Source organism: Scyliorhinus torazame, chromosome 12 (assembly GCF_047496885.1).
Source record: "Scyliorhinus torazame isolate Kashiwa2021f chromosome 12, sScyTor2.1, whole genome shotgun sequence".
NCBI classification, from domain to species: domain Eukaryota; kingdom Metazoa; phylum Chordata; class Chondrichthyes; order Carcharhiniformes; family Scyliorhinidae; genus Scyliorhinus; species Scyliorhinus torazame.
In genome coordinates this window covers 100,338,896-100,364,613 of record NC_092718.1, presented here as the reverse complement: position 1 = coordinate 100,364,613, position 25,718 = coordinate 100,338,896, and the positions used below count along the sequence as shown (strand labels likewise).

The 25,718-nt window shown below is 47.2% G+C and overlaps 1 protein-coding gene across 6 annotated transcripts in view; it reads right to left on the bottom strand.

Moving 5' to 3' along the window:
* Positions 1-8,985, bottom strand: part of lipeb (lipase, hormone-sensitive b) — a 219,743-nt gene extending 210,758 nt beyond the window's left edge. For 4 of the 6 annotated variants that reach the window (XM_072469061.1, XM_072469066.1, XM_072469062.1 and 1 more), the window contains exon 1: positions 8,872-8,985. In XM_072469061.1, the coding sequence (XP_072325162.1) occupies positions 8,872-8,932 (61 nt within the window). In that variant the 5' untranslated portion in view covers positions 8,933-8,985. Of the gene's footprint in view, positions 1-1,739; positions 1,827-6,944; positions 7,010-8,871 lie in introns of those variants that run through there. The other 2 variants (XM_072469064.1, XM_072469063.1) reach the window with 2 other exon arrangements.
* Positions 8,986-25,718: the final 16,733 nt, after the last annotated feature.

The window sequence follows — 25,718 nt, the reverse complement described above, 5'->3', positions numbered from 1 at the left end:
CACGGATCAAAACAATGGCCTGAATTCTCCGACCCTGATGCCAAAATCACGTTCGGCGACGGGTGGAGAATCTCCGATGAAGAAAAAATGGGGGCAGCGCCACTTTCGCGATGTTCCGCCGCTGAAAAGCGATGTACTCCCGCACGACGTATCATGGAACATACAGTGCAGAAGGAGGCCATTCGGCTCATCGAGTCTGCACCAACCCACTTTAAGCCCTCATTTCCACCCTATCCCCATAACCCAATAACCCCTCCAAAACTTTTTGGATACTAAGAGCAATTTATCATGGCCAATCCACCTAACCTGCACGTCTTTTGGATTGTGGGAGGAAACCGGAGCACCCAGAGGAAACCCACGCTGACACGGGGAGAACGTGCAGACTCCGCACAGTGACCCAGCAGGGAATCGAACCTGGACCCTGGTATTGTGAAGCCACAGTGCTATCTACTTGTGCTACTGTGCTGCCCAAGCCTCAGGCCATCGCCTGATGCCCATCCTGCGATGCTCCGTCCCCGACCGGTCGAGTTCCCGACAGTGTAGGACATGTGTGGTCTCACCAGTCGGGAACTCAGGGTGGCGGCTGCGGACTCAGTCCAGCGCTGTCACAGTCGGGGGAGGGTCGATCCGTGGGCAGGGGGTGCATTAGTCGGGGCTGGGGGCGTGCGAGCCAGCCGAAGGGGGACTATTTTTGCAGGCCGGGTCCGTGGGCTGAGTCCGCCATGAAGTACGGCACGACCGCTGAAGACTGCCGCCATGCGCATTCACGGCCACGGACCCGGCAATGCTCCAGGCCATATTGGGAGCTCTACGCTGTCTGGCTACTAGCCCCCCAACACCCCCCCCCGGGAGCAGGGAATCGATGGCCGTTTTGCACCAATTTTCCGGACGCAATTGTGGGGACATAGTCTCCCAAACGGAGAATCCAGCTCACCGTCTCCCACAGCACTCTTTGAACCACAAATTCAACTCGCTCACTTGTCTGACCCTTTGGATGCAACTGTGCTGGCTTCAGGGCAGGAAGCGCGCACACGCATGCATATAGATCCGATTACAGAGTTATTTGCCCAGCAGGCTACGGAATGTCAAGCAGCAGGAGGCACAGAGGGCTATGGGGAAATGGCACAGGAAAGGAGTTTAGGCCGGCATAGGTCAGCCATAATCTTATGGAATATCCGGGCAGGCTTGAAGGGTCTGGTGGCCTACTTCTGCTTCTAATTCTTGTGTTGTGATCTTGGGTTGTGTTGATCCCAAACACAGGGCCAAAAGCGATCCAATGGGATAAATATCTGGTGCAAAAGGACCAACGTCTGTCAACTGTGGGGTAACAGGATTTAGAGAGACAGGGGGATGGGGAGTGGGGGGGGGGGGGCTTGGATGGAGGGAATGAGAAAAATTCAAGGGTGGGGGAGTGGGAAGAGAAAAGCCTCATGGAGGAAGGAAAACCATGACAGGTTGAGGGAAAAGTCAGGGGAGGGGCGGAAAGAAGGTGGGGCCTCCAAGCCACACCGCAGACTAACTTGGACATAAATCAGCTCTCCCTTCACTGTCAAACCTTCATTGGGTACAAACCCTGGAACTGCGCTGTGGACAGACTGACACCACACGGACTAAAGCGGTCCAAGAAGGATGCCCACTGGCACCTTCTCAAGGGGCAACCAGGGATGGGTAACAACCGCCAGCCTTGGCAGCGATGCTCAGGCCACAGGAACGAATATAGAACGGAAGATTAATTTTACCTGCCGCAGTCGAACCGTTGCAGGAATCCTCAGAGACGAAAACCCAAGTTTGCTCCTCGAGCGAGAGATCTGAACTCAAGTGTACACAAATTCTGCTCTGGTGACGATGCTCTGACTCGCTTTTTGTCCTTCAGTCCTTTTATCTCCTCGTCTGAACAAACTCCAAGGCTGTGCACATTCCTTATGCCAGATAGCACAGGTCCAAGGGCGACCCAGTAACTGACGCACACACTCCCAGCTTTATCTGGAAGAGGGCTGTCCAATCGCTTCAGCTCTCAGACAGACATCGGACTGAAGTACAATTGCAAGTTTCAAAAAAACTCACTCGTTTCCTCACTGAAGCCAAGTATGGGAGGAGGCGCTCGGAAAACTGTGTCCCACCCATTCAGTCACCAAACCTACAGTCTCCAGAGACTGCACCGCACCCACTCATTCACCAAGCCTCCAGTCTCCCGAGATTGTACCCCACACTCAGTCCTCGAGCCAAGTCTCCTGAGACTGCATCTCACCCACTGTCACCGAGCCTACAGTATCCAGAGACTGTACCATACCCACCCATTCATAAAGCCTACAGTCTCCAGAGACTATACTCCATCCATTCAGTCAGTGAATCTACAATCTCCAGATTGAACCTACAGTCTCCAGAGACTGTACCGCATACACCTAGTCACCTAGCCTACAGTCTACAGACTATGCCACACCCACCAGTTACTTAGCCTAGTCCTCAGAAATTGTACTGCACAGACTCAGTCCCCAAACCTACAGTCCCCTGAGAATGTACCGCACCCACCCGCTGAGCACTACAGTCTCCAGAGACTGTACACCTCCAGCCAGTCACCGAGCCTAGTCTCCAGAGATTGTACCCAACCCACCCAGTCACTGGACCTACAGTCTCCTGAGACCACTCTCCACCCAGCCTAGTCTCTAGAGACTGTCCGCCACCCACTCAGTCACTGAGCCCTACTCTCCAGAGACTGTACCCCACCCACCCAGTCACCTAGCCTACAGTCTCCAGAGATTGTACCCCACCCACCCAGTCACCTAGCCTACAATCCTCAGAGACTATACCCCACAGACTCTGTCCTTGAGCCTAGTCCCCTCAGACTGTACCCCACGTAGTCACTGAGCTCTCCAGTTGCCCGAAATTGTACCCCACCCACCTAGTGACTGAGCCTGCAGTTTCCAGAGACTGTACCCAACCCACCCAGTCATTGAGCCTACAGACTGCAGAGACTGTACCCCACACATCCAGTCACCGGGCCAACAGTCTCCAGAGACTGTACCCCCACAGCTAGTCACGGAGCCTCCAGTCTCCAGAGATCGTACTCCACACGTCCAGTTACCAAACCTACAGTCTCCAGAGACTGTACCCCATACACCTAGTCACGGAGGCTGCCCTCTCCTGGTATTAGTAGTCGAGTCTTTGGTCAAGGTTTAAACCCATGATATTGTGGTTTGTGGTTCAAAATTGTGGCTCTTGACACTAAGTGTGATTGATGCCCCACACTCCAGGAAGTGCACTGTTAGTGTTGCCATCTTTCAGATGAGGTGTTAAACCAAGGCTTTTTAAAAATTCTCTCACGGGATGTGGGCCAGCATTTATTGCTCATCCCTTTGGCCTTGAGGAGATGACGGTAAGCCGTCCTTTTGACTGCGTCAGCCTATATGGTTTAGGTGCACTCATGGTGCTGTTAGCAAGGGAGTTCTAGGATTCTGACAATGATGGAATGGCGATATATTTCTAAGTCAGAATTTAGTGTGCGACTTGGAGGGGAACTTGCAGGTGGTGGTGTTCCCATGCACCTTCTGCCTTTGCCCTTCTAGTTGGTAGAGGTCATCGGTTTGGAAGATGGTATTGAAGGAACTTTGGTGCATTTTTAAAATTAATTCACAGGATTTGGGCTTCGCTGGTTTGGCCAGCACACTAGTCACTGCAGTGTCGCTGTACATAGTACACAACAGTGAATATTTAAACTGGTGGATGGGGTGCCAATCAAGTGGGGCTGCTTTGCCTTGAATGGTGTTGAGGTTCTTGAGTGCTATTGGAGCTGCACTCATCCAGGCAAGTGGAGAGTGTTCCATCATACTTCAGACTTGTAGACAGTTGGCATGTTTTGGGGAGTAAGGAGGAGAGTTACACCTTGCAGAATTCACAGTCCCTAACCTGCTCTTGTAGCCACAATATTAATATGGCTAGTCCAGTACAGTTTCTGGTCAATGGTAACCCCAGGATGTTGACAGTGAGGGAATTCATCGATGGTAATGCCACTGAATGTCAAGGTGATGGTTGAATTCTCTCTTGTTGGAGATGGTCATTTCTAGGTGTGTGTGGCGTGAACGTCACAAGCCTAAATGTTGTTCAGTTCTTGCTGGTCAGACTGCTTCAATATCTGAAGAGTCACAAATGTGCTGAACGTTGTGCAGTCATCAGCGAAAAGCCCCACCATGGTGGAGGGAAGGTCATCTATGAAGCAGCTGAAGATGGTTGGACCTAGAACACTATCCAGAGTAACTCGTGCAATGATTCCATGGAGCTGAGATGATTGGCCTCCAACAATCAAAACCATATTCCTTTGTGCCAGGTATGACTCCAACCATCAGAGTATTTTCCCCCTGATTCCCACTGGCTTCAATTTTGCCAGGGTTCCTTGATGCCACACTCAGTCAAATGCTGCCTCTACATCAAAGGCAGTCACTCTCATCTCATCTTTAGAGTTCGGCTCTTTTTATAGAATCTCTACAGTGCAGAAGGCCACTTGGCCCATCGAGTCTGCACGACCATTTGAAAGACCACCCTACACAGATCCAATTCCCGCCTTTTCCCTGTAACCACACCTAACCTTCGGACACTAAGGGGCAATTTAGCATGGTCAATCCACCTAACCTGCACATCTTTGGACTGTGGGAGGAGACCTGAGCACCCGGAGGAAACCCACGCAGACACTGGGAGAAAGTGCAAACTCCAGTTACCGGAGGTCGGAATCAAACCCTGGTCCCTGGCAGCAGTCCATGTTTGAACCAAGGCTACAATGAGGTCAGGGGCTGAGTGGCCCTCATGGAACTCAAACTCAGCATCAGTGAGCAGGTTATTGTGCCGCTTGATGTCTCTGCCATTCTGTTTGGATTTGACCTAAAAAAAAAAATCAAACAGCGCTGTTGGAAGGCGGATACAGGGGATCTCCCAGTGCCCTGACTATGTTCTTCCCAACTCCCTGAGACCAAACCAAATGCTCTGCTGAGCAAATTAAACTGATCAGGAGTATGGGCAATGGCAAGAGGGGCGGGGAGGGTGGTCGGGACAGATCTGCCCGGCCAGGGTACTATGGTGATTGGCAGGCCTTAAAGGAGTTGTTTAATCTGCTACACTCAGTACCACAGCTCATAAACAGGCTTCCCACTGCCAAGGGCCAGGGACAGCCAGGCCTTGAACGAACAAGGCCCTCAAGGAGTCGACACACTAAAGAGCTGGGCGGATATTTGCCTTGAGGAAATGTTGTGATCCATTACTCCTTTGACAGTTCCATTGCCGACAATCGGCACTTGCCTCACCCAAAGCAGAGATTGTGTGTTATAACTCACAAGTACGTTTTGGGGTGGGAAGAATTAACTTCCCCATGGACCACGCAGAATACGAGCTCCCCCGTTAAGGGAGTTGGCGACCTCTAAACAATGTATAGTCGTAGGTTATATAAAGCCGGCCAGTTAATAATAATAATAAATCGCTTATTGTCACATGTAGGCTTCGATGAAGTTACTGTGAAAAGCCCCTAGTCGCCACATTCCGGCGCCTGTTCGGGGAGGCCGGTACAAGAATTGAACCCGCGCTGCTGGCCTGGTTCTGCATTACAAGCCAGCTGTTTAGCCCACTGTGCTAAACCAGCCCCAGCAAGGCAGACCCAGTTGGGATCTAACGTGTGATATATATATATAATAGTTCTTATAAATAAACTAAGTTTCTTTGAACCACACGGTATGGACCCCTTCGTGGCCCTATAAAATCTTGTCCCCTTGAAAATCACTGTGCCTGACATTTTATCGGGATAGGGAAACCATGGAGGTTTACAACACGGAGGAGATCATATGGCCACTTGTATTGGGGCTGGCTCTGTGCCAGAGCTAATCACATCACACTGTATCAATCCCAAACTAACCCATTATCTCACTCTCTCCCCATAGCCCCGTATCAATCCCAAACTAGTCCCACTGTCCCACTCTCTCCCCAAATCCCTGCATCAATCTCAAATTAATCCCACTGGCCCACTCTCTCCCCATAGCCATGCATTAATCTCAAATTTATCACACCATCGCATGGGCTTTCCAAAGCCCTGTACCATTCCCCAAGCTAATCCCACTGCCTTGCTCTCTCCTCATAGCCCTGTAACAATCCCACACTAATCCCACACTCCCCATAGCCCTGTATCAATTCCACACTAATCCCACTGCCCCACTCTCTCATCATAGCCCTGTACTAATCCCACTGTCCCACCTCTTCCCATAGTTCTGTACCAATTCCAGACAAAACCCACTGCCCCATTCTCTCCCATAGCCCTGTACCAATTCCAAAGTAATCCCACTGCCCTACTCTCCCCACAGCCCTGCATTAATGCCAAACTAATCCCACTGCCCCATTCTCTCCCATACCCTTGTATCAATCCAAAACTAAACCCACAATCAATTTCAGAAATGGAGCCTGGAATATTTCTAAAAGGAATAGCAAATTGCAACATTTCCTCAACAGCAAATATTAGAAAGTAAAGGTAAAGTCGCCATAATCCCAGATGACCATAGGCTGCTTTCCCCAGGGAGAGCTGACTGGTGGTGATTTAACCCGAGGATCACCACACCTCAGGTGAGGGGCAAGGTTGAGAAGGCGGGGTGGGGCCTTCAAGAACAACCTCTGTTTCGATTCCTTAAATGCGCTGTTAGTTCAAGGTCTGTGTGTCTCTGGCCTCTGGCAGTGAAAAGCATTCTTGTGAGCTGCTGTTCAGCTAGTCCCAGTGTTGTTACAGCCATGTCTGGAGTTTCTTACAAGATTGTGAGAAATCTAACTTCCAGAGCCATCTACAGGCCTGGGTCAGCACTACACTACTATGACTGTTGACATGGTAAAAACGAATAATAAATGTTGACATAGCAATTTGAAATGGTCAAAATCAACAGGGACATTTGATTATCCTAGATACAGAAACTGGACCAGTCACTCACTGTTCCTGGTAATGATGCATGGGACCAGAACTCCACACCCTCAAGTTTCCCAATGATTGGTTTCCATGGTAACCAGCATCTCCTCACTCCATGTTCCATGGTAACACGCTCTCCAGGTTTCCCTTGTAGACAGCACCCTGGTCACTGGTTTCCCTGGTAACCAGCAACCCCTGACCCCTTATTTCCCTGGTAATAATAATAATCACTTATTGTCACAAGTAAACGTCAAAGAACAAAGAAAAATACAGCACAGGAACAGGCCATTCGGCCCTCCAAGCCTGCACCGACCACGCAGCCTGTCTAAACTAAAATCTTCTATATTTCTGGGGTCTGTATCCCTCAATGAAGTTACTGTGAAACGCCCCTAGTCACCACATTTCAGCGGCACCTGTTTGCGGAGGCTGGTACGGGAATTGAACCCGCGGCCGCTGGCATTGTTTTGCATTACAAGCCAGCTGGTTAACCCACTGTGCTAAACCAGCCCCTAATCAGCTGGTAACCAGCAACCCCCTGACCCCATGTTTTCCTGGCAATTAGTTTCACTGGTAACCAGCTCTCCTGACCCCATTTTTCCATGGTAACCAGCTTCCTCTCACACCATGTTTCCCAGGTAACCAGCTTCCTATCACACGTTTCCCAGGTAACCAGCTTCCCCTCACATCATGTTTCTCGGGTAACCAGCTTCCCCTCACATCATGTTTCTCGGGTAACCAGCTTCCCCTCACATCATGTTTCTCGGGTAACCAGCTTCCCCTCACATCATGTTTCTCGGGTAACCAGCTCCCCTCACATCATGTTTCTCGGGTAACCAGCTTCCCCTCACATCATGTTTCCCTGGTAACCAGCTTCCCCTCACATCATGTTTCCCGGGTAACCAGCTTCCCCTCACCCCATGTTTCCCGGGTAACCAGCTCCCCTCACCCCATGTTTCCCTGGTAACCAGCTCCCCCCACCCCATGTTTCCCGGGTAACCAGCTTCCCCTCACCCCATGTTTCCCTAGTAACCAGCTCCCCTCACCCCATGTTTCCCTGGTAACCAGCTCCCCTCACCCCATGTTTCCCGGGTAACCAACTCCCCTCACCCCATGTTTCCCGGGTAACCAGCTTCCCCTCACCCCATGTTTCCCTAGTAACCAACTCCCCTCACCACATGTTTCCCGGGTAACCAGCTCCACCCACCCCATGTTTCCCGGGTAACCAGCTCCCCTCACCCCATGTTTCCCTGGTAACCAGCTCCCCTCACCCCATGTTTCCCTGGTAACCAGCTCCCCCCACCCCATGTTTCCCTAGTAACCAACTCCCCTCACTCCATGTTTCCCTGGTAACCAGCTCCCCTCACTCCATGTTTCCCTGGTAACCAGCTCCCCTCACTCCATGTTTCCCTGGTAACCAGCTCCCCTCACTCCATGTTTCCCTGGTAACCAGCTCCCCCCACCCCATGTTTCCCTGGTAACCAGTTCCCCTGACTCCATGTTTCCCTGGTAACCAGTTCCCCTCACCCCATGTTTCCCTGGTAACCAGCTCCCCCCACCCCATGTTTCCCTGGTAACCAGTTCCCCTCACTCCATGTTTCCCTGGTAACCAGTTCCCCTCACCCCATGTTTCCTTGGTAACCAGTTCCCCTCACTCCATGTTTCCCTGGTAACCAGCTCCCCTCACCCCATGTTTCCCTGGTAACCAGTTCCCTTCACTCCATGTTTCCCTGGTAACCAGCTCCCCTCACCCCATGTTTCCCTGGTAACCAGCTCCCCCCACCCCATGTTTCCCTAGTAACCAACTCCCCTCACTCCATGTTTCCCTGGTAACCAGCTCCCCTCACCCCATGTTTCCCTGGTAACCAGTTCCCCTCACTCCATGGATGTGGTGAACCTGTCACCAGCGTCCCAGTTCACAGTGTTTCTCTGGTAAACGCCCCCTCAGGACTAACCTGCCGGGGCCGCTCCTGTCCCGGTACTCCCGCTGCCGGCCCCCACTCCGCCCGATGCCATTTTCAGGGCCTGGGATTAGCAGGGTATTCAGTCAATCAGCGGCCGTGCTCCACAGCTCGACTGAACACGCCCACAGGGCTCCGCCCCGCCAATCGACGCCCAGCGCTACCGCTGTCAATCAGCGAATGGTCACGCCCACAAAGGGGTCAGCCAACCCGGGGCCGCACTGAGACCGCGCCACTACTGTCAATCAGAGAGTGGACACGCCCATACGGGGTTCAGCCAATCCGGGGCTGCGCCGAGACAGCGCCACCGCTGTCAATCAGATGTCGGCGTATCAGAGATTGGACACGCCCGCAAAGGAGTCAGCCAATCAGTGGCTGCAACGAGACAGCGCCACCGCTGTCAATCAGAGATTAGGCACGCCCACAAAGGAGTCAGCCAATCCGCGCAGAGACAGTGCTGACGATGCAAACAGTTCTTCATTAAAAAGAAAAATTAATAATTTGCTATTATTACTACCCCAGACCAAACCCCCGAAGTGGCTGGGATACTGAACAGAAACCCCAATATTTTATTTTAATTTTGTAAAACTTTTGAGCAAAGGATACCTGGCTCCAGGAATGCTTACACAAAGAAATATGGTACATTAAAACAAACTGTATTTACTAACTCAGTATCAAAATATATTCAACATCACTCCAGAAAATAACTTACAATTACCCCTTAAATAGTGCTACACAACACAGTGAATACAACAACTCTTAACTAATATTTTTATTTTCACTCAAACAACAGAACCATCCCAAATCCCAATCAACTTTCAAATATAGTTAGCATTCAGGAATAACTGCCGGGCAGAGAGATCTTTTGACTGCATAAGGAAAAGACCCAATCCTGTCAGAACAATGCAGGATCTCTGGCTGAAGTCTTCGGAAACTGTCAACATAGGGCGCAAAAACTTATTTTTAAAAAATTGAGTGCCCAATTCACTTTTTTCAATTAAGGGTCAATTTAGCGTGGCCAATCCACCTATCCTGCACCACATGGACAGTGGTCCAGATCCGGGATCGAACCTGGGACCTCGGCGCCGTGAGTCAGCAGTACTAACCACTGTGCCACCGTGTTGCCCACTCCGGAAAACCTTCTACGTGTGCTAATTAGCGGGAATTGCCGAGTTTCCCAGTGCTCGGCCCTGCGAGGCGGGCAATGCTATTCAATGTTAATTGGTCCACTTAACAAGGCCTCACAGGCTTTTTGCCCCAAATGAGGCTCGCCAGCAAATTCATCGGGACCGTGCTTGCCAGCCCCCACTAACAATGTTGAGTACCACTTAAGCTGCACTTGCTCAGCCAACCGCAGCCAGCTTGCAACAATGGCGCCGAGGAGACCAGCCCCAAGATTCAGGATGCTGACCTGGGGAGGCTCCTGGATGTTTTGGAGACCTGGAGGGATGTCCTGTTCCTCCAAGATCCAGGAAGGTGAGCCACAAGACAGCAATTGCTACCTGGGGCAAGGTGGTGGCAGTTGTCAGCTCGGGGAGTGTGATCAGGAGGATTGGCCTCCAGTGTTGGAAGAAGGTCAACGACCTACACTGGGCAGCATGAGTGAGTAGACACCAATATCCCACTCCCCAAAGGAGCATCCCCCCAGGTGACCCCCCTCCCCCTTCAGCCGGCTCACCACCCACCACTTAAACCTTTCCTCCACCCCAAACCTCCTTTCACAACCCTACCCCCACAAATGTGAACCACGCATGTGGCTAACGATGCCCTCTGTGTCTCCTCAGGAAAAACCCTCCAATAATTGGCGGGAGAGGGCCCAGACTGGTGGTGGGGTGCTAAACGAGAGAATCCTCGCCTCCTTCGAGGAGCGGGCCTTGGAAGCGATGGGGATGGCCGAGGACAGGGCGGTCACCCACGCGGGGGCTGACGGCAGCCGTACAGGTGAGGAACCACTGGGCTCCTCCCGGAGGATCAGTTAAACGTGAGTACTGATCACCTTAATGACTGACCCATCCCTCCCACTGACCACATGTCCATTCTCCCGCAGGTCCTCCAGCCAATGGTGTTGGCCTATCCCAGGTGGCACCCTCTCCTGACTCTGAGGAAAACACCTCGGAGGAGAGCTCCGAGGATGCAACTGTTATAGTTGCGTAACAGCTGTCATCCCCACCCTCTGCCAGCGCAGTTACACACACCTCGGTGGGTCGTGTTAATGATCAGGCTTCTGGGGCACAATCTGCTGAGCAACACACTGCTGATAATGCTCATCATGTGGAGGCAGGAACCCTCAGGTGAGACAGCAGTCAGAGGTCTTCTGGTTCCCTGGACGCAGCTGGGTCCCAGCCTGTTGCTGAGCCTCTGGAACAGGGTTACCTGGAGCTGATGGAGATGTTAGGAAGTGGCTGGTTCAATCAGAGGGAGATGGCAGTGTCACTCCTGCAGATCCATAGCTGATTGGAGGAGTCCCAGAGGCTATGGGCATAGGAGATGGCACTGGCAATGAGTGGCACCGAGGCCAACACTGCTAAGGTGGCGACTGCAGTAGAGAGTCTGGTGCACGACTTCAGTAGAGAGTCTGGTGCACGACATCAGCACCATTAGTGAAGGTGTCCAAGGTGATGCACAGTCAGTGACGGCCATGGCTGAGGGTCTCGGCAGAATGCCTGCCTCGCTGGGGGATGTCACCCAGTACCAGGCCGACCTTGACGAGGTTCTGCTCGACATGTCCCGCTCTCAGATGGGAATGGCTGATGCGCTGCGTAACTTTTCCCAGTCACAGGTGGGCATTGCCGAGGCACTGCAAGCCTGGTCACTGAGGGATGTGACTCAGTCACTGAGGAGCATCGCCGAGGGCGTCGACACGATGATGCAGGCATCGGAGTGCCGTCAGGGCTGGCAGAGCCAAATGATGAAGGGGCAGCCGGGGCGCGAACCAGCCGCTCCTCTATCCCAAGGCGGCCCCCAGAGCCCTATGGACACAGACCGGGAGGAGGGGGCACTGAGTGCCAACCCAGACCCATCCCATGTGGCAGTGGCCACCACCTCTCCCGAATTGCACGCTCTGCTGCGGCCCCGCCTCGGAGTCAGCTCATGGGACAGGGCGGCACGGCTGTGCATGTGGGGGGCCTCCCCATTGGGAGAGTGGGGACCTGTATTGAACAACCAGTAGGAAGCCTCTGTCACTTTCGTCCGCAATGCATCACCATGTGCAGGTGATGAGTGTGAGCGAGCACTCTGGGTAGTACACTGCAGTGCACCTCCAGAGCAGTCGAGGCATCGGAAACGCATCTTGAGGAGTCCAATGCACCGCTCAATGACAGTCTGGGTGGCCACATGGGCCTCGTTGTACCGGGTCTCTGCTCGTCTCTGGCCTTTGTACTGGAGTCATGAGTCAGGGCCTCAGCGGATATCCCTGGTGGATGCTCATTCCCTATTCGCAATAACCTGCAGCCGCGCAGCCAGAGGCGTCGGCGGTCGGTGTGGTTTATGGGTGGTCGGTGAGTCAGATGCCAGGGTCAAGGGTTGCCCCGGGAATGGGTACACATGATCCAGGGGTTGGCATGGTGGTGCAGCAAGCGTTTGCTCTTTGTTTGATCCCCCCAGCACCCCCCCCCCCCCCCACACTCCTGTGGTGGCTCACTCCTGTGGAGGGTCCGCCCACCCCCAGCCGAGAGTCCTCAATCCCCCACCGAGCACAGGTACAGGAAGCCCAGCACCCCTGGTCTCTTTGCCTGCGAGCAAGGGTGACTACTCACCTCCTCAGCTCCCCACTGAAGCCCTTCTGTCAGGTTCACGTTTTTAAAAAGGAGTACTAGTCGGCTCCAGCGTGAACACCTGCTGGGGAGACCGCTGAATGATGGGAAGCCATTCGATAACGGGTGGCTTTCATTGATTATTTGGAAATGGGGCTTAAGTGGTGGTGATTGCTTTCTCGCCAGGATACGGAGAGATCCTGAATTTGCCTACGGGAGCGGGCCGGTTGCATCGCAAACTGTTTGGTGCCTGCCGTGGAACTTGTTTTTGGCCTCTCCTGCTATTCACTGGCCTCGTTTTGCTTGAACAAGAGGATAACAAGGCCGGAAGATCGTGCCCTAAGTTTCTCTTCTAACTTCCAACTGAAATGCCCGCTTTTCTGCAAAATGGCTGGTACTCTAGCCCTCCCACTTGTTATACGTTTTAGTTACCTTTATATGAAGAGTCAAAAGTCCTGTTCCTTTTCACTAAACACCATTTATTTCACTTCCACAGCCTCTGCACAAAACTCTAAGAACACACCACCTGACCCAAGGGCCACCTGAAGCCCCTTTACATATCAGTGTCAATCATTGGATACTTAACATAAATGAGACAACTAATTGCAATATCTCTTAATGCATTACTTAACTCTTAACCCATTACTTAACAGTCTCCCCTTCCTTGGAGAAAAGAAATAATGTGAAAACAAAATTTAAAGAAACTCAAAAACACACACACAATTTCCCCCCTTCTTTTTTTTTTCACATTTTGTTTTTTTTTGGAAGAAAAAAAAAGTCACAGACACAGGCGCCCTTCATTAACAACATCCAAAAGTTAAATTTCTGTCAATATCTGAGATATATAAAAGGCCATATCCACCGCCTCTACAAAGCTTAACGTCTCAGCAGCCAAAGTGCTTTCAACCACTTTCCTTATTTTCTTTGTTTCCCACACATTTACCATTGTTCCCCAAGAGGAAAATTATAAAACATCCTGTGCTTGATTTGCATAGGACGCATCACCATAAACTATGAATTTCAAGTGCCTAAGGTCACCTAAAACCGGGAACCTCAAAACACACTCCTGCATTTTTAGTTTGGCCAAACGCTTTATTTGCTCTTATTATGTCTTCCACTTTGGGATCGTTCATTTTTGTACTCAACTCTAAGACATCAAAACTCACGTCCAGTCTAGTCTGTCTACCTAACTAATTCAATTAAACTTTGCAGTTGCTCTTTTTCCATCTTTGAAACCTTGCATCTTTTTGTGAGAACCGGCCATGACTAATTGCTATTGGGCTGATGCTTTCCAAATAAGATTGCTGACGTAAAGTTGCCCCTAACGTAGTCTGTCCGATTTCCAGTCCAATATATTTAAATGCACCGGAAGCCTGACTTCCAACCCTGAATTCTTTCCTCAAACCAGAGATTCCAATAGCTTCAAAATCACTAGTCCCACCCCACAAAAATTATTTCACATGCATCATAAAGATGCCAGGAAGGTTCCCTTTATAGTGCCAGTAAAACATTACCGGATCTACTTTCAACTGGTAACAGCCAAACTTGAACAAAACTGACCTTACCGAAAAATCCCAGACTCTAGATGCAACATTTAAACCACTTGGACATTTGTTCAACTTCCAGAATACCCCTTCTGTGTTAGCTGCTTCTTTAGGAGGATGGAGAAAAATGTCTCTCTGGAGCTGATGCCCCTGCAAGAAGGCAGCTTTCATATTTATAGATTTGCATTCCCATGCCTTTGTGGCTAAAAGAAGATCTTTAAAATTAACCTTTCCTGCTGTAGGTGAATCTACCCTTAAATCCTGATCTTCTAAGCTTTCTTCAAATCCCCTTGCCACAAGCCTGGCCTTTGTCTTATAAGTACCATCCGGAAGAACCTTTTCTGTGCAAATCCATCTGTGGGACAGAGCTCTTTGTCCCCGATCCAGCACTTCCGTGTATACCCCAAATTCACTCCAACTATGCAGTTCTTGCTGTTTAGCATCTTTGATAACTTTTCATATAATTTATTGGAAGCCACCAAAATCTCACGTGCATGTGGGCTTCTACTCCTATTAGTATTCGTAGTCTTACTCATGTTCTGAGACCTTGATAAACTATGCCCCCTATCCCACCTGGTAACTTGTTCTATACTGCTACTGCTTGATCTTTCCTATATGCTGTGGAATGTCCTTTCAAAATTCTCGACCTTTTCCTGTGGACCTGTTCACTAACCGATGTACTATCTGAACTGGCACTGCGTTTCTGCGACCTCCATTTTTTGAACTTCGTGTTCCCAATCCAGTGTCTTAACTCCCTCCCCTGAATGCTGTACATTCAACCAATGTTTATACTTTCCAATAGCCTTCCCTGCTCTAATAACAGTTGCATCCTTCCATTGACTAGACCCTTCAGGCAAGTATGTCACCTTTGTACCAACTTTTGGTAGTTGTCCTTTCGGAAAAATGGCCTTATTCCAGATCTTAAGGTCCACAGCCACAATGTCGTTAAAATCCCTGGCCAAAGGTAGGGTTACTATCGGTCGTGCTGGTGTCCTTCTGTACTTCCTACAAACTTCACAGCAATCACTAACCTGTTCTATCCGTTTAGTATAGTCGTCATCCCTTACCCCTGCATCCTTTAATACATTTTTCAGCCTCCAAGGAGACGGATGTGCAAATTGCCTATGCAGTTTTAATACAACAAGCTTTTTATCAGCCAAAGTCCCATTTTCAACTGCCATTAACACATCCTTAACCACTCTACTTGAAATATTATTTTTCAGTAATGGAATACAATAGTGTCCCGACTGTGTAAATTGTAAGTCCACCGTCTTTCCAAAAACTGTTGCCTTATCCTGTTCCATATCCAGTTTCATGTGTGCTTTCTTCATCGACGGTCTGCTCAGAAGCAAAGGTATCTCACTTGATACAACATCTGTGCTAATGAAATGATTCACTCCGGCAATATTACAAGGGATCACCACTCTTTTCAGCGACTTCAGAGTATTATCATCCCCAAACTTGAAACTTGTGGAACTTTCAAATTCCTTAACCTTGTTACGACTTTCAGCATTCAAGGAGTCCAGGTAACATTTTAACCAGTCAATTCCACACACAGTAGATGTGCAGCCACTGTCCAATACAGCACAATTGAAGGATTCTGCAACCAACACCCTCATTACCGGCGTAAAACTGCTTGTTAATAGGACAATGTCTTCTCTCTGAACACTATCTTTTTCCTCTTCTGACTCTTCCGTGTCATGTGTCGCTTCAAACACTCGTATCATAACATTTTGGACAGTTGAAGACATAATGGTATTGAGAGTCACATCGAAAACTTTGATTTATCATGCCCCGTGCATTTCTGGGGTTCATCTTCCTATTGTAAGTTATAACTGGGTTTCTGTCTTCATAATTTCCTTGTCTCGATCTCCTTCTGTAGTCTTGGGCCCTGTTCGTAGCCGTACAATTTCGCCATCCTGTTAGTAGTGTATCTTCCATATTCTGCTTTATAGCAGACTGACCTATTTGGGTCATCAGAGCCATCGGAATCAAATGTTTCCCCAGAAACTTCTTGAAAGCTTTTGTCATCTGATCGAATAAGGTATCCTCATCCGTAAACTGAACTCCTGTCAAAACCAGGAGCCTATCCATGTTGCTCACTCTAGCACAGTCAAGTAATTTAAAGGCCAACACAGACTGTGGAAATTCCAGGTTGTGTTTCTGCAGCCTTTTAGATAGTCTGCCAAATTCCATTATATAGTCTTCCATGGAGATATCCTCCATGTTCCGGAACTTATCAAAATCCGACCATGCTTCATAGGCACTTAACAAGTCAACGTTCTTGTAAATCTTATCCATATATTGTAATAGAGTCTCCAGACCTTCTTCTGAGTCTAACTCTTCCAATTCCAGCTCAGAAAGCACTTTGTTTCGGATGTTACTGTCATAAGGTAGAGAAAGAGCCAATGCCATACCTTGATTTCTCTTTCCCAAGGCAGTTACCTTAGTCCACCTAACTACTGCACTTCTCCATTGGTCATACAATTCCCTTTCAGAAAATAAGGGAGGATAGTCATATCCAGCCATCTTTATCCTGGGTTCAGCCATGTATCTTTTTTTTTTCCTTCTCATTCACTCCTTGGTTTGATTAGGAAAAGTTGTATCTTTCAAACCTTCACATTTGCACAGCAACCATCCTCTGCTACCATTGTTATATGTTTTAGTTACCGTTGTATGAAGAGTCAAAAGTCCTGTTCCTTTTCACCAAACACCATTTATTTCACTTCCACAGCCTCTGCACAAAACTCTAACAACACACCACCTGACCCAAGGGCCACCTGAAGCCCCTTTACATATCAGTGTCAATCAATGGATACTTAACATAAATGAGACAACTAATTGCAATGTCTCTTAATGCATTACTTAACTCTTAACCCATTACTTAACACCACTCATCACATAATCTTACCAAGCTGAAGCAAAATGTCTCTAATCTAAACAAAAAGCAATTAGCCCAAGCTTTTAAGATGCCTTACTTGCACCTTTGGCTCCCACAATGCCTCACTGTCTTGTAAACCAGGATGTTAAAAACAATACTTTAAAAAAATAATAATCTTTATTATTGTCACAACTAGGCTTGCATTAACACTGCAATGAAGTAACTGTGAAAATCCCCTAGTCGCAACCCTCCGGTGCCTATTCGGGTACACAGAGTGAGAATTCAGAATGTCCAATTCACCTAACAGCACTTTTTTGGGGACTTGCGGGAGGAAACTGGAGTGCCCAGAGGAAACCCACGCAGACACTGGGAGAACATGCACTCCGCACAGACAGTAATCCAAGCCGGGAATCAAACCGGGTCCCTGGTGCTGTGAAGCAACAGTGCTAACCACTGTGCTTCCATGCCAACGTGCTGCAGTCATACACACACTAACCAGGCTTTTAACCTATATTGCACCAAATACGTATGTTACAATATATCAGAAATTCCTACATTCATCACACTATCTATATCTGCCACTAATTCCAATTATGAAACAATACAATTTAAAGGTGATTTATAAATAAAGAAAACAAAACAGGTTATTTGCTTGTTGTTACAGACCTTTGGAGAGAGATCTTTTTAGGAACAATCTGAAAATCAGTTTGTCTTGTCAGACTCTTCTGCTCAATCTAACAGCATTGGGGAAAACTGCAAACTACAGACAGACCTGGCTCCTCCCATTAATTTTGTCATCTGTATCCCACTAAGATGTCCCATCACCTGCTTAGCTAGGAGGAAATGCAATCCCTCATAAATTATCTACTCTCCAGGGAATGTCCAGCAATCAAACCAATATCCCATTAGCCATCCGTCGGTAAACAAATAAATTATTAAAATCAATCATCATCTCACCTTTTACCACTCCTTGGTAGGAAAGCTGCCAGCAAGGACCGACTTTGAGGAGCTGGTTGTTGTTCTGCCTGGAGTTCCTGGTGGTTCACCGGTTGGATGTTAAACAGCAGACTATCTGTGAGGCCAAAGTTGTATCGTTAAGGAAGGAGATTTGGGTCATCTGACATGTCACATTCATGGTTAATTTCAGCCTGACATTCAGTTTCTGTACATCTGGCTAGAGTTACATTGTTCTTCATTTGGAGAGAGACAAGTGGTTATTAGCATCTCTTCTGGTATCATGAGTTTCAACCTCACTCTTTGGTAATATTGAAGGATGGGGAGCCAGTTCGTCTGCATTTCCTCTGTTGATTACAAGAGGTCTATACAATGAGATGTGAGATTCCAGTGGTTACGAGTGGAATTATTGTGTTCTTCTGACTCCTGGTGATAGCTCCCAGAACAAAGGGCCAAACTTGTACTCATGTGACTTGTAACAGCCATCTTTTTAGTTACAGCTGAAAATCATTCTAAAATTTGCAATAAGAATAAATTTGCAACATATAGTGTTGAATTGCTTTTCATGGTGTGGAAACACAACAGTAACACACTCACCATGTTCATATCCAGTGTGCTACACACTCTCCCCATGTGTTATTCAGTGTACATCATGCTCTTCCCCCAGTGTTATCCAGTGTATAACTGTGATGAATGTAGAAATTGTTATATTTCATATTTGAGGCAGCAATGTGATGAAAACACCTGGTTTAAAATATATACAGGCAGTGTGTCTATGGAAGCTGTAATTAAGAAGTCATAAAATGAAAAAGACCTCGAGGGTGAGAAGGGTGTTTCTGGAGTGGAGTAGGGACAGAGGAGGGTTAGCGTTACCTAAACTGTGTGGGTATTACTGGGCTGCCAATGTGGCGATGATACGCAAGTGGGTAATGGAGCGGGAGGGGGCAGCGTGGAAGAGGCTGGAGATGGCGTCCTGTGTGGGCACGAGTCTGGGAGCGCTGGTGACAGCACCGCTGCCGCTCCCGCCGACTAGGTACACCACGAGTCCAGTGGTGGCGGCGACTTTGAAAATTTGGGGGCAGTGGAGACGCCACAGGGGAGAGGTAGAGGCTTCGGTTTGGTCCCCGATCCGGGAGAACCATCGATTTGTCCCGGGGAGAATGGATGGAGGGTTCCTGAGCTGGCACAGGGCAGGAATTAGAAGGATAGGGGACCTGTTTTTAGATGGGACGTTTGCGAGCCTTGGGGCGCTGGAGGAAATATTCGGGCTTCCCCCCGGAAATGCCTTCAGGTACATGCAGGTAAGGTAGTTTGTAAGACTGCAGGTGAGGGAGTTCCCGCTGCTTCCAGCACGTAGGATCCAGGATAGGGTGCTCTCGGGGATGTGGGTTGGAGAAGGCAGGGTCTCGGCGATCTACCAGGAGATGCCGGAGGAGGAGGAGACCTCGGTGGAGGAGCTAAAGGGTAAATGGGAGGAGGTGCTTGGGGAGGAGATAGACGAGGGTGCATGGGCGGGTGCCCTGGGTAGGGTTAATTCTTCCTCCTCTTGCGCCAGGCTTAGCCTGATACAATTTAAGGTTCTTCACAGAGCGCATATGACAGGGGCGAGGCTGAGCAGGTTCTTTGGGGTGGAAGACAGGTGTGTGGGGTTCTCGGGGAGCCCAGAAAGTCACGCCCACATGTTCTGGGCGTGCCCGGTGCTGGATGGGTTCTGGAGGGGCGTAGCGAGGACCGTGTCTAAGGTGGTGAACACCCGGGTTAAGCCGAGCTGGGGGTTAGCACTATTTGGGGTATCGGACGAGCCGGGAGTGCAGGAGGCGAAAGAGGCCGGTATTCTGGCCTTTACTTCCCTGGTAGCCCGGCGGACGATTCTGCTACAGTGGAAAGATGCGAGGCCCCCAAGAGTGGAAGCCTGGATCAGTGACATGGCAGGATTCATTAAATTGGAGAGGGTAAAATTTGCCTTGAGAGGGTCTGTGCAAGGGTTCTCCAGGCGGTGGCAACCGTTCCTAGACTTTCTAGCGGAGCGTTAGGAGGTGGTCAGAAGCAGCAACCTGGGGGGGGGGGGGGGCGGGGGAGTGTGTACTTTGTGTTTTCTACTGTGTTTATTATTGCTTAATGGGGGGGTTGTATATTGGGGCAATTCGTGGTGTAGTTGTAAGATGTTTATTTATGTGTTCTTTGTTTTTCTTTTTTCTGTAAAGGGGGGGGTTTGTTGAAAATATGTAACAATTTGAATAAAAATAGTTTTTAAAAAGTCATAAAATGTGACGTAATTATTGATTTTCACCATTTACTTATTTCCAGAGACGTGGTCAATGGGACATTGATTATATTTTGGATGGTTTGCTGTGACATAGATCATTTTAGGGATTGTATTTAGTCATAACTAAACAGGTCAAGGAACATCCTAATGCTATACAGATCATGCAATTAAGGGGTGATGCCAGGTCTGTCTGTCGCATTTTTTTAAATTAAGGGGAAATTTTAGCATGGCCAATCCCTGCACATCTTTTGGTTGTGAGGATGAGACCTACGCAGACATGTGGTGAATGTGCAAACTCCACATGGACAGTGACCTGGGGCCGGGATCAGATATGTGTCCTCGGTGCTATAAGGCAGCAGTGTTAACCACTGCGCCACCGTGCTGCCCATGTTTGCCATATGCTGTTAGTTGAGCAGGAGTGTCTGACAAGACAAAGGTGTCCTGGATCTTCTTGTGATAGAGTCTCTTTCCCTTTCCAAAGGTCTACACAGATAAACAGGTAACCCTGGTTGCTAACTTTATTTATGAGTGGATTCTGAACTGTATTGGGTTGATTTGTTGCATATATATAGTGGCGGGTGTTGATAGTGGGTTAAAACATTTTCATTTTATTTAAGAACTGTTTAACTGTTAATTGTAAAGCTATTTCTTGATGTTAATGTGGTTAATTATGTGTTTAAATTACAGTTTGTTTTAACATAAAATATACCAATTGGTCAGAGTCCTTTCTCCTGGGAGACGTCTCACTTCCTCACAGTTTTATGAATTGAAAATTTGTTTGTGGTTCTCATCTGGTATCCTAACAAAATTGTATGCTTGTCAGTATTAAAAAGCATAATTCCGCTTTTCGTTTAGGCTTAATTGCAGCAAGTGTGAGGGGCTGGTGCTTTCTTTCAGGTGTTGATGGTCCTGTCAGTTTTAATAGGGGGTGACTTGTAAAATGGTTCAGTGGATAGGAGTTTCCTGGGTGTTAAAGTGGTGACCCTGGGTGTTAAAGTGGTCACTCTGATTGTTAAAGTGGTCACTCTGGGTGGTTTACAAGGGTTGCTTTAAATAGAGCTTTTAGATTTGATGGCGAAGCTGCAGTTGACTTTACCAGAAAGGATGATGAGTATGTTGGAGATAATTAAAGTGATAGCTGAGTATGTAAATTTGCTGAGACATAGTCTGAAACATTAGAATGAGCTGAAATTCAATTACAAATGAAACAATTAGAAATGCAGGAAAACGAAAGAGCTTCTCAAAAGGAAATTGAGATGAGGAAATGCAATGTGGAAATGGCAAGGTTAGCAAGGGACGCAAAAGGACAGAGTGGCAATGGTGGAAGAAAAGGAAAAGAAAAGAAATACAAAGGCAGAAGAAAAGAAGAGAGAGTGGCAATGGCAGAGGAAAAAGACAAGGAGAGAGATTTTGAACTTCAGAAAATGGAACTACAAATAGATGATCAACTTAAAAGCTTGCAGTTTAATGCAGACTTTGAGGAAAGCATGGAAGAAGGAGTAACCCATCTTAGTCAAGACCCTAATAGGCATATGTTTAAATATATTTAAGCACTGCCAAGGGTTAACAAGAAAGATGCAGAAACCTTTTGCACCTCATCTGTGAAAGTAGATAAACAATTGAAGTGACGAAAGACCATGTGGGTGGTGTTGGTTCAAACAAAGTAGGTCGGTAGAGCTAGTGATGTGTTTGCATCACTATCAGAAAAAGTATCTGGGGATTATGATGAAGTGAGAAAAGCCCTCTTAAGTTCAAATGAACTATTGCCAGAAGTGTACAGCAGAAGTTTAGAAATCTAAGGAAAGAACCAGGTCAGACGCATGTAGAATTTGAAATAATTAAACAAAATAATTTTGATAGGTGGCTAAGAGGAATAAAAATAGACTCAAAGAATGAAGCTCTTAGGGAAATGGCTATTTTATCGGAACTTAAAGATTCACTTCACACAGTCGTGAGAACTCATATGGAGGAGCAATGCATTAAAACTGCTAGATTGCAGCAGAAATGGCAGATAATTTTAAATTAGTTCAGAGATCAAAGTTTGGTTTACCGTGAAGGATAGAAACTTGGGAAAATGAGAAATTCCACAGGTGGTCAATGTGAAGGAGGTCTAGTTGGAGATATTAAAGAGATTTTGCCTCAGGTTAAAAAGGAAATGTATGAAAGTGGATGAGAGATAAGAGAATGTAAATGTTTTCATTGTAATAAGGTTGATCACACAGTCACAGTGTTGGTGGCTTCAGAAGAGTACTTGGAAAACAGAATCTTCAAAACAAGGTAAGTCTGTGGGGTTTATTAACATGGGGGAAAACATGATTGCAGCTGAAGAAGTGAAAACAAGTTTGCAGCCATGTCAGATGTTAGTTGATAAGAAGGTGCCAGATCATTTTAAAGATTTTATTTCTGAGGGCAAGGTTCAGACATGAGTGCAAGGTGGAGCAGATAAGAAGGTTAAGATCTTGAAGAATATAGGAGCAAGTACATCTTTAATGGTGAAAGATAAGAAAATATGTATTTCAGAAGGAGTATCACAAGAAAAGGTAGTAATATATGGGATTACTGGTAAATTGGGTAGTATTCCAATATGTAAAGTAGGTAAGAAAGTCCGGTGAAAAGTGGTGGTAGGAGTAATAGAAAAATTATCTTTTTCAGGGTTACAGTTTATCCTGGGTAATGATATAGCTGGATCACAGGTGGGAGTGATGCCTACTGTGGTTGAAAATTTGGTGGAATTTAAAACAACTGAGGTGTTGCAAGAAGCATGACCTGGGGTGTTTCCATATTGTGTGTAACAAGATCACAAAATCACAGGTTGAGACAGGAGGAGGAGAAATCAAGGATTAAAGATAGGGACGCTGAGCTACAGTTAGTAGAAACAATCTTTGACCAGATGGTTGATAAAGAACAAGAGAGGGCAGCACGGTGGCATAGTGGCTAGCATTACTGCCTCACGGCGCCGAGGTCCCAGGTTCGATCCCGGCTCTGGGTCAATGTCCGTGTGGAGTTTGCACAATCTCCCTGTGTTTGCGTGGGCGCCCCACAACCTAAAGATGTGCATGGTAGGTGGACTGGCCACGCTAAATTGCCCCTTAATTGGAAAAAATGATTTGCGTATCTAAATTTATTTATTTTTTAAATGCGGCGCTGAGGACTGGGGTTCCAATCTTGGCCCTTGTCACTGTCCATGTGGAGTTTGCACATTCTCCCCATGTCTGCGTGGGTTTCACCCCCACAACCCAAAGATGTGCAGGCCAAGTGGATTGGCCACGCTAAATTGCCCCTTAATTGGAAACAAAAAATAATTGGGTACTCTAAATTTATTTTTAAAAAAGGTAAAGAACAAGAGCAGGTGGAGGACAAAGCAGATATCTTTAAACCCCAAAATTGGTAGGATTACAACAGAAGATTTCAAAGATAAAGCAGTTGCATCAGAAAGCATACACAGAAATAGAATCTGAATGTATACTGGAGTGTTATTACATTAGAAATAATGTATCAATGAGGAAATGGAATCTGTTACATATTCAGGCAGATGAGAAATGAGCAGAAATTTATCAAGTTGTATTGCTGGTGGGTTATTGATAGAAACCTACTTTTCTTATAGGTAATAAAAGTTTAAGGGAAGAAATGATTTAGCGACATTATACTATTAAAAATCATATATTAGCCATGACAGCAGAGAATGCTGAGAGCATGGGAAAGATTTGATAAAGAAGTCAGTTTTCAAACTGACTATCCACATTGCAGAATAGACTTATTGTTATCATTACTGGGCAAACATCCCAGTTCTAGAAAAGATGGTGGGAAACAGGTGTTTTGATCACACCATATAATGGAAACAGAGAAATTCTCCCATGCCACATTACCTCTTAAAACTTGATAGACGGACATTTTGGTCAATTAGGTGAATTATTTTAACCCAATCACAGTCAGAAAGGGGACAGAGCCTCAAAGGATTATGATTTCCTTAAGAGACAGAAAACCTTTGCTCGCTCTCTCTGAATTCATCTTTAACCTAACCTTTGAAACCTATTCTTTGCTTTGCTTTGCAAACTGCTATTTCCTTTCGTTTCATTTTTGTATTGTGCATTTTGATCTGAAGAAATTACCACAAACTGAATTGTATTTTGAATTCAACTCAACCACCTGTATTTCGTTGGACAAACAACTTTCTAGATTCTATATTCGCATAAAATTTGACTTGATCAGTAGACTTTAAAACTGACATAAATAAAGCTATACTTGACTTCACCCAAGAAGCTCAGCCTCGAGTTAACTAGAATCATGTATAGTGAGGCAACACATAAATATATTAACAAAGTACAGATCCATCAGTTATAGAGAGGAGGTTTTGTGAGTAGCACAAGAGATTCCAGTATGGAGGAATTTACGATTAAGGAAAATTCAAGCAAAAATATTATTTAATTTATATTGGCTTGGATTGCATAGGGATGTAATTGAATTTCTCTGATGTGGAGATGCCGGCGTTGGACTGGGGTGGGCACAGTAAGAAGTCTTACAACATCAGGTTAAAGTCCAACAGGTTTATTTTGAATCACTACCTTTCAGAGCACTGCTCCATCCTCAGATTCATCTGAGGAATGAGCAGTGCTCCAAAAGCGAGTGATTCAATACAAACCTGTTGGACTTTAACCTGAAATACTCTGTACATGTCACACAGAGGCCATTCCATTACAAAATACAAAGAACAAAGAACAAAGAAATGTACAGCACAGGAACAGGCCCTTCGGCCCTCCAAGCCCGTGCCGACCATACTGCCCGACTAAACTACAATCTTCTACACTTCCTGGGTCCGTATCCTTCTATTCCCATCCTATTCATATATTTGTCAAGATGCCCCTTAAATGTCCCTATCGTCCCTGCTTCCACTACCTCCTCCGGTAGCGAGTTCCAGGCACCCACTACCCTCTGCGTAAAAAACTTGCCTCGTACATCTACTCTAAACCTTGCCCCTCTCACCTTAAACCTATGCCCCCTAGTAATTGACCCCTCTACCCTGGGGAAAAGCCTCTGACTATCCACTCTGTCTATGCCCCTCATAATTTTGTATACCTCTATCAGGTCGCCCCTCAACCTCCTTCGTTCCAGTGAGAACAAACCGAGTTTATTCAATCGCTCCTCATAGCTTATGCCCTCCATACCAGGCAACATTCTGGTAAATCTCTTCTGCACCCTCTCTAAAGCCTCCACATCCTTCTGGTAGTGTGGCGACCAGAATTGAACACTATACTCCAAGTGTGGCCTAACTAAGGTTCTATACAGCTGCAACATGACTTGCCAATTCTTATACTCAATGCCCCGGCCAATGAAGGCAAGCATGCCGTATGCCTTCTTGACTACCTTCTCCACCTGTGTTGCCCCTTTCAATGACCTGTGGACCTGTACTCCTAGATCTCTTTGACTTTCAATACTCTTGAGGGTTC